This window comes from Bubalus bubalis, chromosome 2 (assembly GCF_019923935.1).
Source record: "Bubalus bubalis isolate 160015118507 breed Murrah chromosome 2, NDDB_SH_1, whole genome shotgun sequence".
NCBI classification, from domain to species: Eukaryota; Metazoa; Chordata; class Mammalia; order Artiodactyla; family Bovidae; genus Bubalus; species Bubalus bubalis.
In genome coordinates this window covers 172014180-172032653 of record NC_059158.1, presented here as the reverse complement: position 1 = coordinate 172032653, position 18474 = coordinate 172014180, and the positions used below count along the sequence as shown (strand labels likewise).

The window sequence follows — 18474 nt, the reverse complement described above, 5'->3', positions numbered from 1 at the left end:
GGCAATGATTGCAATATGTGATGACATTTATGAAGAGCTGTTTCTGTTGTCTGTGGTTGCTGATGATTCTTGCCCTTGAGTATGGTTTCCTTGGGTACCTGGTTATATTTATGCACTGGTTACTGAATAATTTGAGGCCTAGGCTGAAGAAACCTTCCTTCTGAAAGAGTTTCCACTAGATTTTGCCAGATACCCCAAGGCACAACCAACCCATAAACCAGTTCAAGACTCGATTCCTTGGTTGATCCAGTCAGCTTGAACCTGGGCTGCAATTTCACAAGAGAGCAGGTATGTTTCAGTCCTACCCTCAGCCTGATAGTGTAGTCCTTTGGGGTCCCAGTTTCTTATGAGAAATCTGGGCTTTATTTCAGTCCCCTACAGCCGCTGGGCAAATCTGCACTCTTGCATGAGTTCTCCATTACAATTTTAACATGGTAATGCCTATGAGCTCTCTACTGCTTTGGGAAGAAGATTGGGTTTGGTTTGGTCTTGGTTTTGTATTTTATCCAAATATTTTTTGTTGTTTCAGTATGAGCGTACATGACTGAGTAACCATCAACCATTACTATCAACAGAAAGTCACTAAGGTTTGTATCTTAGAAATATTTTTCAGGTGGGAGCGTAGAGCCTAGTGAGCAGTGACAGAAGAGAGGACAGGAGAGGGACAATAGTAACCTGAGCAGGAAACACAGAAGGAGGGTACTGTGACAGGGCCCAGCGCTACATGAAGCAGAAGCACAAGGGGTGCAGAGAAGAGCCAGGCATTCTCACCCTGATTCTCAGCAACCCCATGAGGGAAGCATTACTATTCTGGTTTTTAGAGCAATCAGCAGTTCACAGAGGTAAAATAACTTATCCCAGGGTTCATCCAAGGAGATGGTTAATAGAGGTGGCATCAGAACCCAGTAAGACTCCAAGTCTAAAGTCTTCTCACCACAGTATGACAAGATCTAGAAGAAAGACAGGTGAATGTGGGTGGGTTCCAATGAGGAGATAGGAAGGTTGCCAAAAATTGTATAATTCACTGAAAGATACCTCTGGATTTTAAATTTTAGAAGGTGCCAAGTGATAAACAGTTCCCTAAATAACTTCATTGCTTCCATTCACAGAAATGACAAGAGTGGTTAAAAGCATGAGCTTTGGAGTCCCAAGACCTAAAATCAAATCTAGGTCCTGTGATCTTGAATTTGTAACTTTGAACAAGTTACTCCCTCTCTCAACTTCCTCCTTTGGAAATCAGGAACAGTACACGTAAGTTATGTTTACATGTAGTGTCCTGGCAGAAAGTACATTAACAAAAATTGCTAGATATTACTATTCATGTTGCTGTTGTCACAGGCATTATCATTAGCTCTTGGTAGTCAGTTCTGAGTAAATCCAGCCCTGTTACCCTGAACACAACTGACTGGACAGGGACTGGTACGCAGGACAATGGCAACATTACAAAATGGGTCACATTTCCTCATCTGTAAAATGTAACCCATCTTATAGAGTTAGTGGGAATGGTAAATGAAATTAATGTATATACAGTGGCTAGAGCACAGCAAGCACTCAGTAACTGCTATATAATATGTATTTAAATTGCCTGCACTTTTCTGTATGCTAGGTGCATTCTGTGCAAAGGAAGGAAGGAGAAGAAATGGTGCTACATCAGTAGGCAGAGACTAGGTCAACGTCATCAAGTTTGGATTTATCCCAAAGGCAATGGAGAGCTAGGGAAGGAAGCATACAGAGGACTAACATGACACGGTTTAATCAGCTCATGGTTTAACCAGTGGCTGAATGGGGAACAGATTTAGAAGTGAAACTGGAGGCAGAAAGGCCAGGTAGCAGGTGATTTCAATAAATCAGACTAGTGGCAAAGGGAATGGAGGATTCCAAATAGAGAGGTATTTAAAAGGCAAAACTTACCAGATTATTCAGATGCTAGTGGGAAACTGGAGGCTGGGGAGATTACATGGGGTAGAGTAAGGAATGGGAATGGGCTTCCTTATGGCTCAGTGGTAAAGAATCCACCTGCCAATGCAAGAGATGCAAGAGATGTGGGTTTGATCCCTGGGTCAGGAAGATCCCCTAGAGGAGAAAATGGCAACCCACTCCAGTATTCTTGCCTGGGAAATCCCATGGACAGAGTAGCCTGGCGGGCTATATAGTCCATGGGGTCGCAAAGGAGTTGGATATGACTCAGCAATTAAACAACAACAACAAAGAATGGGAAAAGACTGCCTCATTTCCTTGGAATAGATGTTCTCAAAGTATAGTTCCCCGACCAGGAACATCAGCATTACCTGAGAACTCTTAGAAAGACAAATTCTCAGACCCCCACCCCAGACCTACTGACTCAGACCCTCCAGGGATAGGGCCGAGCCACTGAACACACCTCCCAGGGGACTCTGATGGCCCCTAAAGCGAGGAACCACTGCTGTAAACGATTGTGCGCTGACCAGCTAGAGGAAGAGTCTTCAGGCAACCAGGCAGGGACCTAAGTGCAGTCGGACTTGAGGAGTCTGAGGCGATGGCTATGAGATCTGATGCTTAAGAGAGAGAGGTCTGGGCGGGAGAGAGAAAAGAGCATATTACATGTGTGAAAAAGGCTGAGCGCCAAAGAATTGATGCTTTTGAACTGTGGTGTTGGTGAAGACTCTTGAGAGTCCCTTGGACTGCAAGGAGATCCAACCAGTCCATTCTGAAGATCATCAGCCCTGGGATTTCTTTGGAAGGAATGATGCTAAAGCTGAAACTCCAGTACTTTGGCCACCTCATGCGAAGAGTTGACTCACTGGAAAAGACTCTGATGCTGGGAGGGATTGGGGGCAGGAGGAGAAGGGGACCACAAAGGATGAGATGGCTGGATGGCATCACTGACTTGATGGACGTGAGTCTGAGTGAACTCCGGGAGTTGGTGATGGACAGGGAGGCCTGGCATGCTGAGATTCATGGGGTCGCAGAGTCAGACACGACTGAGCGACTGAACTGAACTGAACTGAAACGTGCACACAGGACTGATGAACAAATAGACCAGTTCCCTTGGAAATGGTTCAGAATCAGAAGGGAAGAGAGTCCAGAGCAGAGCGGTCCTAGGAACAACAGCAGGAACAGCATTAAGAAAGCACAAGTAGAAGAGTCTGCAAAGGAAAGTAAGGCATGATCAGAAAAGGTAGGAGAACGATCAGGCAAATGTGAAGTCAGAGGAGCCAAAGAAAGCAAGCCTCTCAATAAGGAAAGTATGGTCGGCAGGGTGTACGTGGTGACAAGGTCACAGGAGGAAATGGAGTGAAGCAGAACACGGGGCGTGGGAACTGGGGGGTCGAGGGTGTGCGTGCACCAGGCTCCGGAAGGCTGGCTGTGAAGGTGGGCGCGGCACAGGGTGGAAGCTGTGGGGGAGAAGGAAATCACAACACGGTTCCTTTTATGCTTTTAAGATAAGAGAGGCCAGAACACAGTTAATTGCTGATAGGAAAGAATCAGTAAGGAAGGTGTGGTTGAAGAGGGCACCATGAAGAAAGGGAGGGGACCCTGGGCAGGAAGGGATAGGATCCAGAACCAGAGGGAAGGACTAACCTCAGGCAGCAGGACAGAGAGAGCCCGCCTTCCCTGCATCAAAATAAATCAGGTGGGGGATGAGCCTGGACACAAGCCAGTTGCTCTGTCTGGCGCTGAAAAGTTGAGGGGGTTCCACAGGGGAAGTGGGTGGGTGACAGCTCTTGCCTTTTGAAACACAGAAGCCAATTCATCTGCTGCAAAGTGCTAGGGCAGGCAGAGGATACCTAATACGTTCAGAGCTAGGCTTCACAACCCCAGGGGGGGATTACAAACAAATGGCATCCTCAGACAGCAGCCCTGAACATGCCGGGCACTGTGCTCCATGAATTCAAAACAGTGATGGTAACTAGTTACTGAGCACCTGTGGCACACATCTGGCACTGGGTTAGGGGACTTATATGCCCTCGCATGTAGTATTCTCCAATATTCCAATGAGGTAGGCACAATTATCATGCCAATTTTAGAGATGAGGCTCTAAAAGATTGTTCAGGAACTGAGGATCACGAAAATTAAATAAAACACTTGCTTGTGGATACCAGCTAGGAAATGACAAGGGCAGGATTCAATCCTAAATCTCACCCTCTTCCCATGATGCCTCAGAACCTTCAAGATTTGAACAGCATTAATGGAAGTGATTACTTGCTGCAGTCCATGGGGTCGCAAAGAGTCGAACACGATTGGGTGACTGAACAACAACAGTGGGAGGGAGAATGAAAAAGAAAACATGATTTTAGAGAGATGTGCCTTTATAAGATACTAGGAGAAGTTGATCAACTCCTGGGCCCATCCTGAGTTTGGGTGACTATGGGATATAAGTGTGACTACCTCCTCCACTCAAGCTGGAGATCCAGTTCTACATCTTGGGGCAGAGGTTGGGATTATCAATCAGATGATAACACTGTCTGAAAGTAGACAGATGTGTATAGACTGGGAAAGAAGGATTTCACACAAGAGTAACAAGATGAATAAATGAATGAAAAGAATGCTAACTCTCCAGCATTAAAAGGAAAACAACAAAATTCCTTCACCAACCAGTTCCCTTCCTTGTTCTAATTCATAGACTGATGAGAGATGAAGAACGGGGGGACTCACTGTGGCAGGACTTGGTCACCCTTCTCACCAGGCTGACCATGAAGATACGCTCAGGTTCCTGAGTTGAAGCTGTGCCCTGGATACAGTGACTTTGGGGGCCCAAACTTGAGTCCTTCACAGGGTCTTCTCAAATGGGGCTTTGCACCAATTCCCATTTCCAGCTGTTAACTGTATTAATTACATCATCAACATTGCTTTTCTTTGAGTACGCTCTGCTCCAAATCTTTCCCTTGCCTTAGGAGAAACCACTTTTAAATTTCTCTCTACTAAAGCTTTAATTGGTTTTGAGCTTCATGGCTCCCCAAAGACCCAAAATGTAGGCACACATACTTATGTGCTCCCATCTAATTCTGCATTTTTCCCCACAGATGAATGACTCCTCCAAGTTTAAGCTGACTTCCATCTGAGTTTTTCTTAAAGGGACCAAGCTTGACCTGTTACTTTTCAGTACCTGAAATAACAGTGTCTGACTAATGTTTCTTTACCTGCCTTCTAAAGATTAGCTATCCATCAAAACTTCAAAAACTGAAAAAGGTGCTGTGCTATTGTAGAGGGTAGAGACTGGCCTCAAAGCATAGGCAGCTAAAGAAAATGAGTTTCCCTGTGTTTTGAGCCTGGACCCCACATACAGCAAACATATATATATATACACATATATATTTCATGTTCTAAGTCACTTAAAGCACATATGACATTTCATCCTCTTGAACATTTCCAACAGGGATAATAAGATGCAGCTCACTGCTTGGGCAAAAGGGAAGAATTAAAATGCTGCTTCTAAAGAACCAGCCCCCTTTATCAATTCAGTTGTTACTATTAAATACCTAAAAATGGCAGGGCTCCAAAATAATCATTACCAGGCAAAAGAAAACAGTTTAAAGAAGAAAAAAATTCTTAGAGGTTACGTCATTCCTGAGAGCCATCAAGCCCCCAGCAAATGGAACAATGCACCACTCAAAAGTAGCTAATGTTTGAAGCTTCTTTAACGGAAAATTTCTTCTCCTTAATAAGGTAACAAGAATAGTTCTAAATGCAAATCAGGCAGATCACTGCTGCCAGGTTATATAGACGTGGATGAGTCACTGCTTCTGATGCCTAATTGGCAAATCTGAAGGTTTGATAATGGATCCTGTGTGGCTGCTACGGAGAAAAAGGATTCAGGTGTTAGACAGGAGAGCAACTAGTTTGGTCCTTCTTCAGTTTCAAAGGAGGAAAGAATAATCTTTTGCAGAACATTTCCTGAGTACAAGACTTTGTTCTGGAGGTTAGAAGTAGATGAAAGGTGAGCAAAAATAGTTATATGAGGGAAACAAAGGAAATACTCAACCCCAATAATATCAGTCATGGAAAGTGAACTGAAAAAAACAAAAAAGTAGCTGTAAAGAAGACTCACACACAGAAAAAAAGAAGTCACAGAAAGGAAAGATCACACATTTAGTTGGAAGAAGTAAGTACAGGCTCATGGGGAAAACCTCTTGTGGTGAGTGGACTCTAAAGAGGGCCCCCAATGACCCTCACACCTCCTGCTCTTCACACTATGACATAACTCCCTCCTCCCTCTGAGAGTAGGCAGGACGATGACTTGCTTCTAATCAACAGAACATGGCCAAGACAACATGGTGTCACTTCCATGATTAGGTTCCAAGAGGCTGTAACGTCCACTTAATAACAGACTCTGTCCCTTGCTGGATCTGATGAAGCCTGCTACCATTCAGAGAGACCCATGGCAGCAGCTGGCAAGGAAACAGGTGCTCAGTCCAAAAGCCCACCAGGAACTGAGGCCAGCCAACAACCACATAAACTTGGAAGAAGACCCTTCCCCAGTAGAGCCTTCTGATGACCAACACCTTGACTGCAACCTGTGAGAAACCCTGAAGCAGAGGACTGTGCTGGGCCATGCCCGGATTCCTGACCAAAGGGGAACCTCGTTTCCTCTACTCACGACACTTAGGATACCAATTGTATGGGTTTCCACACCAAGCACGTCTCCAGTTCTCTGTGGACACTGCCTGCTCGTCCTACATTTTAATTCAGTCCTGACACTAACTATCTGGGATTAGCACAGGCTTTACAAGTGAAGGGCTCAGTCCCACAAAACTGCCCCTGCCCACTTCAGACACCAAACACAAGCTGTGGGTCTCCAGATACCCTACACTTTGAGTTGGCCACAAATGGAGGGGTTCCCATGGCCCCACCCTTAGGTCTGATAATCTGTCATCATTATGACTGATGAGTCATCACAGAAACCAGGGCAGCACTTAACTTATATTGACTTGCTTAGTATAAAGGATACAGCCAGAGAGGGACACTGGAGGCCCAGAAGGACCCCAAGCACAGGAGCTTCTGTCCCCATGGAGTAGAGTGGTACACCACCCTTCCAGGATGTGGATGTATTCACCAAGCCATAAGCTCTCCAAACCCCACAGTTCAGGACTTTTTATGAAGGCTTCACCACGTAGGCATCAGCAATTATTAACTCAACCTTCAGTTGCTCTCTGCTCCCTGAAGGATGGCAGTAGGGCTGAAAATGTCAAGCTTCTAACCATTGTGTGAAATGGTTAGAATCATTTCATGAACAGCCCCATCCTGAAGCTATCCAGGAGTCCACCAAGACTTGCCGCATAGAACAGTAAATGCTCCTACCACTTGGGAAATTCCAAGAGATGTAGGAGCTCTGTTAAGATGCTCCTATTACCACCATTACTTGGGAAATTACAAGGGTTTTAGGAACTCTGTGTCAAGGAACCAGGGTCAAAGGCCAAATATGAGAACAAGCACCCCTATCACTCAGGAAATTCCAAGGTCTTTAGGAGCTCTGTGTCAGGAACCAGAAGTGAAAGTCACTCAGTCATGTCTGACTCTTTGCGACCCCATGGACTATACAATCCATGGAATTCTCCAGGCCAGAATAATGGAGTGGGTAGCTGTTCCCTTCTCCAAGGGATCTTCCCAACCCCAGGGATTGAACCCAGTCTCCCTCATTGCGGGTGGATTGTTTACCAGCTGAGCCACCAGGGAAGCCCATCAGGAGCCAGAGGCAGAAGCCAAGTACATATTTCTTACTATGTTCTACTGACCTACAGTGGGATAAGTCAGTGGGACAGGAAGATGTGAGATAGTAAACGTGTTCTATTAAGCCACTAAGCTTGTGGCAAATTTGTTACACAGTGATAATTAATATACACTTCAAATGACAGTTGACATTAGAGGAATGTCAAGGTTAGAGGAATTTTCAGAGGAAGAGTTGGGGAATTAGGCAGCATTCTCGGCAGAAAAGAGGCATGCAGACACCAAGATGGAAGAGGGAAGTGGGTGCTCAGGGACAATACAAGGTCCACTTTGGTTGGAGGTGAGGTCTGAGTGGGCAGGACCAAGAACATAAGCTGGAGAGACAGGCAGGAGGCCCCTGGTGGACAAGGACAGCTGTAAAGAGCCGTTAGAGCTCATCACTGACATCATGTGGTATGAGAACCTCTACAGGAAAACTCATTTGACACTTGTTGCTTTAAGAGGTAACAGGCTTCAAAAAAAAAATGATTTGGAAAAGGCCCATAACTCAATGTTATGATTTATCCCTTTCAAGGTATTTTCCCTTCCATTACCTCATTTGATTTATGTAAGAACCTGTGAAGAACTCAAGGCAGGTATTTATTCTCAAGTGTTTTTTTTTTTTTTTAACAAATAAGGAAAATGAAGCACTAAGAGGCAAGAATGACTGGCAAAAGCTTTTGTTCAGTACTTTTTTGTTTCCTAGTAGGAGCGCTGCCACATTTTGTTGGCTCCTCCTTCCCTGGTGGAGATGCAAACGACTGGCCAGACAGGTTTGGATCCTGGCCTCACTGCTCCAGGGTGGGCTCAAGGAGCATTTATACCTGCAATAGTAGGTACAGGGAGACCTAGGTGAACTGCAGAATTGAGAATATAGTAGTTCAGTCTGCAGAAGCAGATATTAAGACAGCCTTGAAATGAGAAGGGTAGAAATGAACATCAGCTTCCAAGTCGAGCCTATCAAGTTCATACTCGACTGCTGCCTCTGGCTCAAGCAAATGAGTCAGAGTGGAGGGGACAGGCCAGACAGGGGTCAACTAACTGCAGGCAGAGCTGAGAGACTTCACTAAGGCAGCTGAGCTTGACTCAGGGGCCTAGTGAAAGGGGTGCAGGGGTGGGAGGCTGGTTCCACTTAAACTGATAGAGGTGACTCATTCATTTTTGAGGTTTTTTTTTTAAAGCAGTATCTGAAAACCAACCTAAACAGCATATTAAATAGCAGAGACATTACTTTGTCAACAAAGGTCTGTCCAGTCAAAGCTATGGTTTTTCCAGTAGTCATGTATGGATGTGAGAGCTGGACTATAAAGAAGGCTGAGAGCCAAAGAATTGATGTTTTTGAACTGTGGTGTTGGAGAAGACTCTTGAGTCTCCTGGACTTCAAGGAGATCAAACTAATCAAACCTAAAGGAAATCAGTCCTAAATATTCATTGGAAGGACTGATGCTGAAGCTGAAACTCCAATACTTTGGCCACCTGATGCGAAGAACTGACTCCTTGGAAAAGACCCTGATGCTGGGAAAGACTGAAGGTGGAAGGAGAAGGGGACAATGGAGGATGAGATGGTTGGATGGCATCACTAACACGATGGACATGAGTTTGAATAAACTCCGGGAGCTGGTGATGGACAGGGAAGCCTGGCGTGCTGCAGTCCATGGGGTCACACAGAGTCAGACATGACTGGGCAACTGAACCGAACTAAAAGGGGAAACCGATGCCAGAGAGATGAGTCATAAATCTGCAGAGTGGCAATGAAAGGGTCTCCATCAAAGCAAAAAGCCATATGAAACCTTATGAAAGTAGGTTAAACACTAAGCTACAAAAAAGGCTTCACTACTCGACTGAATAAAGTTGGCATATGCTGATGAGAGGGGTGGACGAGGAAGGGTGTCTTGACGGGGCCTTCCCTTCTTGGAGTCTAAGAACCTGAAAACTTCACAGACAAAACTGTTCAGAACCCCAGGTTGAGCTAAGTGGGGATGAAGACATTAACCATCCCCACCTGTAATGATTCTCACTTTCCAGTTCAATAAGTACAAAACTAAACTTTTCTCTTTCAAGCCATTCTTTCAAAATAATGGTTAAATCAAAAAAAAAAAAAAAAAAGACACCCTTCCTGAATAATTTGAAAGTCACTCAGTCGTGTCCGACTCCGTGACTCCAGGGACTATACAGTCCATGGAATTCTCCAGGCCAGAATACTGGAGTGGATAGCCTTTCCCTTCTCCAGGGGATCTTCCCAACCCAGGGATCGAATCCAGGTCTCCAGCATTGCAGGCAGACTCTTTGCCAGCTAAGCTACAAGGGAAGCCCAAGAATACTGGAGTGGATAGGAATAAAAGTTACTTTAAATAATTGTGAGAATCAGTCTTTTTTTAAAAAATAATCTTTAATCACTCGATATTCATTAAGGTAAGAGAGACATTCCTTCATTTCTAGAAAACAGTCATCACTTATTTCTATACACTTTTCTGTTAGGCCCCGTGCAAGGCTCTCAAAATCTTTATCAGAGTTAAGTACCAAACATCACCCTTGACCCTGAGTTTTCCATATCTACCAGCTCAGGCCTTCGTTTATAGGATAATGACTGCTGCTGCTGCTAAGTCGCTTCAGTCGTGTCTGACTCTGTGCAACCCCATGGACTGCGGCCTACCAGGCTCCTCCGTCCATGGGATTCTTCAGGCAAGTGTACCGGAGTGGGGTGCCATTGACTACTTCAGGTAATTCGAACTGTGGACCATCTACCCAATAATCTCTCCTATTTCCCACAGCTTTAACTAACAATATTCAGATCTAGAACTCGCATCAGTCCTCCTCTGGGTCTATATTTCTATTTTCAGTCACTCACTGAATGTCACAACCTGAATGTCCCCCATACAACTCAAATTCAACACATAATCAGAATCTAGATTCATCGTCCATCTCAAACCTGGTCTTATTTTTCTCATTTAAGATGTCAACACCTGTGCAGTTGCCTAATTAGATATCAAGTTAGTCGAATTCTTGAGTGTTCCTCTGCCTTATGTCCCATATCAGATCTACTATCGAACTCTGTCAATTCTGGTTCCAAAATATCTTGCCTCCCTATCCCTTCTCCTGCATGCCAGCTGCCTTTGCTCTCAGCCAGGTCTTCAAACATCTTAACTGGTCCCATTGCCATGCCCCAATCTCTCCCCTCTTCCTAACAATCAGTCTCGTTTCCTTAACAATGCTGGGTGACTTCCCATTACCCAGATCTCTTAGCAAACACAGATACTGGATGGAAGTTCACCACAGCCTGTTTCTCTAGCCTCCTCTCCAGACTGCCCCTCGCCCCCCGACCCATGCATCCTGTGCTATTCCCTAGAGTCCTCAAGCTGTGGAGAAAAAAACCTAATGGGTCCCTGGCCAGCCAATGTATTGATATGACTTAAGTCACATGTCCACTCAGGATCCAAATAAGTCCTGGGGACAGGGCACAGCACATTGACTACTTTAGTAAAGGCAGTTCCCATGGAAGGGGAAGAGGGCCGTCAAGATCCAGAACACGTGTCTGTTCCTTTATCTCCTCTCATGGAATAATTTCACCTCAAGGACAAGCATCTGGATTTTACTCTTCATTCACCTTTCTTTACCGAGGAAGTGGCAGGATGCCTGGCTGGTTGTTCCCTCTGTATCTGTCTGAATGCTCTTAGTTGAGATGACAGAATATTCCACATAAACTGGCTTATGTCTCAAAGGTGATTCACTGGCTAATGAAATTAGAAGTTCAGAAGGAAGGCAGGCCTCAAGTCAGTTGATCCAAGGCTCAGCCCAGTGATGGTTGTGGGGGCCCAGAGTTTTTTCTGCTTCTTCACTCTTCTCTCCACGACACTTGGCAAGTCATAGGAGAGCTTCCAGTACCAATCAGGGATATGTGTTTCATGTTCACATCCACCAGGACACTATTTACATCCCAGAATTCTAAACAGGAGTCACCCTGATTAGACAGCTTAGGTCATGTGCCTCCGAGAAGAGGAAATGGTAGGACGCTACAGTGTGCCCAATGCAGTAGTCACAAACCACATTCAGCTATTCAGTAATAAATTAAAAGTAATATAATTAAAAATTCAGTTTTTCAGTCACATATCTCAAGTGCTCAATAGCCACATGTGACTAAGTGGCTAGAGACAGTACTGAACAGTACAGAAAGTCCTATCGGCACAAGGTGACCAAGCAACTTAACCAATTGGTATAAGGCAACCAAAACTCAGCAGCTGGGGTCAACTTAGCTCAAAGTCCAAGGAATTCACGGAAAAGGCAGATGTCCAGATGAAAATCTGGGTATACACGCAAAAGGGAAAGAGGGAAATAGACTCTAGGTGGGCAATGAACAATGCTCAACAAATTCTTGTAGAAAGAAATTAAACTGATCTGGCACGATTTGCTCTTCAAAAAATGCAACCCATTTGGAGAAATTATCTGTTGTAATTAGAGGTATAAGGTGTTTTTCTTTTATGAACTCACTAACTTCCTGTGGGACACTGGACATGCCAAGTAACTTCTCTGAGTCTCAGTTTCCTCGTCTGTAAAACAAAAGGGGTGAACTAGATCAGTTGTTTCTAACCTTTTAATCAAAGCAGAATTTTTTACAATACATTTTTAATTAACTTTTGCCTCAGATCTCACACTTTGAAGTGTTTTTAGTAACTTACATGCATCAAAAATTAATGTTATCCTACTTCTTAACCAAAAGCATACAACTGTTCATTAGAGCCTCTGACCAGCAAGAAAAGTCTATATTACCATGGTAGGCTGGTATCATTTGTATCAAAAGTAAAATAAGTTGACCTTGCCATCTTACTTAAAGTAAATGAACTATTTTCATTTACTGTCATGAAATAGTGCTCCACGGGAAGCCCCTGGGGTAGACTAACACATGTCAAGGAGAGTACTTGATCTTGTAGGACTCAAGTAGGTCCAAAATTTTATGATGTCTAATGTAACTGTAAACAGCATGTCACTAGCATGGACTTGCCTAACCTGAAAAGTACCAGAGAGGGGTTTAAGTAGACATACTTGGAAGAAAGATTCCAAGGATGACTGGAAAAAGGAAGAAAATGATACCATCACACAAAGATGTTGATCTGTAAGCTCCCCAAAAGTAGATTATTAAGTAATCCAGGTAGGCAAGTATAAAGCTAAAAGTCAAGCAAGAGAATTAGGAATGTAATACCACAAAAGATGTTAAAAGAACCAGGGGGAAGTGGGTAGCTCCAGAGACCTTCAAGTCTTCATTCACCTCTACTTGGGAGAAGGGCAGGCACACGTAGAGACTGACTGCTAGAGGCCGGGGAACTTCTGTTTCTCAGTAACAGCATGAACCGCACTCAATACAGATTATTTCCTTTTATTTAAATTTCTATCCCAATAATTCAGTGTTTAAGTGCTAGCAAAAAGGCTGACAAGCGTGCCTATTCCTAGGTGCTGTAAGGAATGGATTGGAGCAGAGTATATTCTATAAAATAAACTACTTATAATGTTAGAAAAATGTTCTGAAGCTCCAATTTCCCAGGTCCAATGAAACATCAAAGGGAAAATAGGTAGGAGTGACTCTATAAAAAATGGAAAGAGGAGAAAGTGAAAACAACAAGCCAGAGAAAGAACTGGACAAGCTCCAGGTATATTTCAATAAGGAACAAATGCAACTGTTATTATTTCAAGATTCCTCATGGTTTTCTATCTTTGTTAACCCTTCTAATCTCTAGGTATTTAATGATTTTTTTTTGAAATTTTATTTTTTTTATCACTTGTTTATTATTATTATTATTATTTTTTTACTTTGCAATATTGTATTGGTTTTGCCATACATCAACATGAATCCACCATGGGTGTACATGTGGAAAATTCTTTTAAAAATACCCCCATTTCTCAAACAGTTGATACAGGTAGTGTAGGTAGTGTGATGTAGGTAGTAGTAGAATATGACCCAGCAATTCTACTCCTGAATATAGTAGTAGTATATGCTGGTAGTAGAATATGCTGGTAGTAGTATATGGTAGTATATTGAATGCAGTAGTAGTATATGCTGGTAGAAGTATATGCTGGTAGTAGTATATGCTGGTAGTAGAATATGCTGGTAGTAGAATATGACCCAGCAATTCTACTCCTGAATGTAATTCCAACTGAACTGAAAACAGGTACTCAGATACTTGCACACCAATGCTCATTTTTACAATACATTTAGTATTCTGGCCTGGAGAATTCCATGGACTGTATAGTCTATGGGGTCGTAAACAATCGGACACGACTGAGCGACTTTCACTTTCACTCAGATACTTGCACACCAAGGCTCATTTCGGCATTATTCACTATTCAAAAGCCAAAAGGTAGAAGCAAAACAGTGTCCATTAACATGAATGGATAAACAAAATGTATATGCAATGAAATACTACTCAGTCATGAAAAGGAATGATATTCTCATACATGTGACAACATAGATGAATCTTGAAGACATTAGACTAAATGAAATAAGCCAGACACAAAAGGAGAAATATTGTATGACTCCATTTATATATGACATATCGAGAATAGACCAAAACAAAAAAAAGAAGAGACCACTTAAAGAGAAGAAGTATGCCCTCTATGGGGTTGCACAGAGTCGGACACAACTGAAGCAACTTAGCAGCAGCAGCAGCAGCAGATTAGTGGTTAGCAGAGGCTGGGGTGGATTAAACAGGGAGTTACTGTTTAACTGTTAGAGTGTCTGTGTAACATGATTAAAAAAGTGTGGGGATAGTAATAGATAGTAGTAATGGCTGTTGAACATCATGAATGTAATTAGCAGGACTGAAGTATAAACTTTAAAATGATTAGAAAGGCAAATTTTGTGCTATATATATTTCATCACACACACGGAAGACTTTTAAACCTACAAGAGTTTCTTATGGAGTCTGTAGGGCAGGGAGCAGTGCGATAATATTTATTTTTTTCAAGGAAGGAAACTCAGGCAGCAAGAGAGAACAGGTAGGCCCTGTACTCTGACAGTCCCTTAAAGAAACCCTTAGAACGGAGGGGTTCTCTTCAAGGAACTAACTAGATGCCAATGATTCTTTAAATTACATCTCCCACCCAAACTATGACATGAAATTCAACCTACATTTCCAACTACACCTAACTACCTCAGACTTAACATGTCTAAAGATAAAAGTAGAGATTACTGACAATAAATAAAAATAGGAGAAATAAATCTCTACTAAAACACAGACATGTCACTTCCTAGTGTAATAAAAAATTAGGGGCAAACTGAAAGGTTTGATTATAGATGCAGAGGAAATTAATTGAAAAAAACTTTGTACAACTCTATTCTAAAATATTAATATTAGAATAGGTGCTAAAATGTATAATTTTCTTGCAAAATACAAATTATCAACATTAACACAAGAAGAGGGGAAAACCCTACAGAAACAAACAATCATTAGACATGGAAAAGCTGCCAGATAAAGTCTTAACCCATGTTTCAACCATCAGTGCTTTAAATGGTTCAAGTACCAGGAACACTTCATCCTTCTCAATGCTATTCTAAGTGCTCCAAAGCAGCGAGAAAAAGAAAGACTCCCAGTTCTTCCCACAAAGTTAACAAAGCCTGATACCAAGACACAGGGCTTCCCACGTGGCTCAGTGGTAAAGAATCTGCCTGCCAATGCAGGAGACGCAGGTTCGCTCCCTGGGTGGAGAAAATTCCCTGGAAGAGGAAATGGCAACCCATTCCAGTAGTCTTGCCTGGGAAATCCCACAGACAGAGGAGCCTGGAAGGCTACAGTCTATAGGGTCACAAACAGTCAGACACAACTGAGCAACTGAGCATATATACACACACACCAAAAACAACAAAGACTGCCTAGTAAGAAGAAACTCACATCTTGTATTATAAATCCAAAAATCAAAAATAAACATTAGCAAACCAAATTGAGTTACATGTTAAAACATGCTATACACCAGGACCAAATGAGGGTCACGGCTGTATGAGGGATGTAAGATTTATTCAATGTTATATACATCATCAAGTAAACAAGTCAAAGGGGAAAAAATGAAATCTTGAAAGAAGCTCAACAGGCACTTAAAATAAAAATTCAATATCCATTCCCATATAAACTTTAAGTAGAAAAGAAAGAGGACACTTGGTTAACTAGGTCTCAAGCCAACAACCAGCACCGTGCTTGAGGGTTTAATACTGGAAGCATTCCTATTAAAGTCCGGAAGAAGGCATTCACCACCATTATGTAATACAGCTTTTAAAGTAATGGCCAACGCAATGAGGTAATAAATGAAAAGCACAAAATTAGAATGGTAAGGACAAAATTATTTGTAGATAAAATTGTTTTTTACCTAGAAAATCAAAACCACCAATGAGAAAATTATTGGAAATATTAGAGCATTCATTAAGGTATCTAGTTTCAAGAGACAAAACAATACCAATAGCTTTCTTATTGTATCAATGCTTATATGTAGGAAATTGCTGGAAAATTTCCTTTCAAATTAATACTAAAAAACACAAAATACTCCTTGGTTTTTTCTAAAGTACAATAATGCTATAAACTATTAAACATATTAAGAGGATGTAAAGATTCTGCAATTCACACTGTGAACAGGTTTGATAAACCAAGACATACACAGATCATGCTATAGTCAAAACAGGGCACAAACAGTCCCCAAAAAGGACCACACAATTGAGCAAAAGGATTGAGGCAATAAATTTTTATCCAAATTATTTTAAGTACCAATACATGGACAAAAAACCAATCCAATAACCACAAGAAACTAAGGAAATGAAGCAGTGCTACATTTCCTAACAATATATAATTAAAACATTCACCAAAGTCTTGTTCAGCATCAACTATCAATTTCAATAGCTTAAGCCAGTGGTTCTACAAGTGTGGTCTGAGATCCTGCCAAAGGATTCACATGGTCAAGACTCTTCATAATAATACTAAGACATTATTTGTCTCTTTCACTCTCATTTTCTCATGTCTGTAAAATAAGGATCAGTAAGCTAAACTGGGGATTCCCTGGTGGCTCAGACAGTAAAGCGTCTGCCTGCAATGCGGGAGACCAGGGTTCGATTCCTGGGTTGGGAAGATCCCCCTGGAGAAAGAAATGGCAATCCACTCCAGCACTCTTGCCTGAAAAATCCCATGGACGGAAGAGCCTGATAGGCTACAGTCCATGGGGTTGCAAAGAGTCAGACATGACTGAGCGACTTCACTTCAAGCTAAACTGGCCCCACAGGCCAAACCCAGTCATGGCCACTCATTTACATATTCTCTACATCCACTTTCAGGCCACAAGAAGAGTTAAGTAGTTGTGACACAGAAGTCTGTCTCTGGGTATCCCACAGAGCTGGAAATATTTACAATGTGGCCCTTTACAGAATACCTTTGCTACCCCCTGCTCTAATGACTACTGGAATGTGTGCTGATGTATCCTGTGTTTTCTAGAATTTTCTAAGATAATCAATTTAAAGTATAAACAAGCACATTTTAGATATTACTTCCATTTTTTGCCTCTGGATTTTGACTATTATTTTATCTACTATAATCTCATTAACCTCACTAATACCCAATTTTAAATCACTATTTTAAAATCTGAAGTTTTTCTTAAATGTAGACTTGTGTACTTGTAGAATTTTGCAATATTTTAAAGCTTTCTTAGTTTTCATTTTAAATACAGAAATATTGATAGATATAACCTACATACACAAGAGCACCTTGGAGTCTTCAGTAATTCTTTAGAACATAGAAGTGTCTTGAGACCAAATAACCTGAGAATTACAGGTTTAAATAAGTTGTGAGTATTTCCGGCTTTGTGGGATACCCAGAGACAGACTTCTGTGTCACAACTACTCAACTCTTTTTGTAGCCTGAAAGTGGATGTAGAGAATATGTAAATGAGTGGCCATGACTGGGTTTGGCCTGTGGGGCCAGTTAAGCTTATTGATCCTTACTTTACAGACATGAGAAAATGAGAATGAATTGCAGCAGAATACACATTCTTTTCAAGAACACAAGGAACACTCTCCAGGATAAATCACATGCTACACCACAAAACAAGTCTCAACAAATTTAAAAGGATAGAAATTATATTAAGCACTTTTTCCAACCACAACAGTATGAAACTAGAAGTCAATTACAGAAAGAAAAATGGGCAAAGAACAAACATGTAAAGACTAAACAACATGTTACTAAAAAACCAATGGGTCAATGGGGAAGTCAGAAAATACCTCAAGACAAATGAAAATGGAAACAACTTCCAAACTCTATTAGATGCAGCAAAATCAGTTCTCAGAGGGAAGTTTATAGTAATACAGGCCTTCCTCAAGAAATAAGAAAATCTCAAATAAACAATCTAACCTACCATCTAAAAAGAAGAACAAACAAAACCCAAAGTCAGCAGTGGTAAAGAAATAATAAAGATCACAGAGAATATAAAATAAAGATGAAAAAAACAACAGAAAAGATCAATGAAACCAAGAGCTTTTTTTTTTTAATGAATAAATAAACAAAATTGATAACCTTCTAACCAGACCCACCAAGAAGAAATGAGAACTCAAACAAACAAAATTAGAAATGAAAGAGGAACAATAACAACCAATACCACAGAGATACAAAAAAAAAAAAATCATAAGGAAATACTATAAACACTTACACACTAACAAATTAGATTACCTAGAAGAAATGGACAAATTTCTAGAAACATACAAACTGCCAAGACTAAATCAAGAAGAAACAATTTGAATACACTGATTACTAGTAGTGAAACTGCATTTGTAATTTA

The 18474-nt window shown here is 41.7% G+C and overlaps 1 protein-coding gene across 9 annotated transcripts in view; it reads right to left on the bottom strand.

The window, feature by feature from the left end:
- Positions 1-18474, bottom strand: part of DIS3L2 (DIS3 like 3'-5' exoribonuclease 2) — a 354495-nt gene that overhangs the window by 217660 nt on the left and 118361 nt on the right. The window contains exon 6 of one of the 9 annotated variants that reach the window (XM_045164627.1): positions 12173-12227. The exons of the other annotated variants lie outside the window; for them this stretch is intronic. Within the exon in view, the coding sequence (XP_045020562.1) occupies positions 12173-12227 (55 nt within the window). The remainder of the gene's footprint in view (positions 1-12172; positions 12228-18474) is intronic. 9 annotated transcript variants of the gene reach the window in all.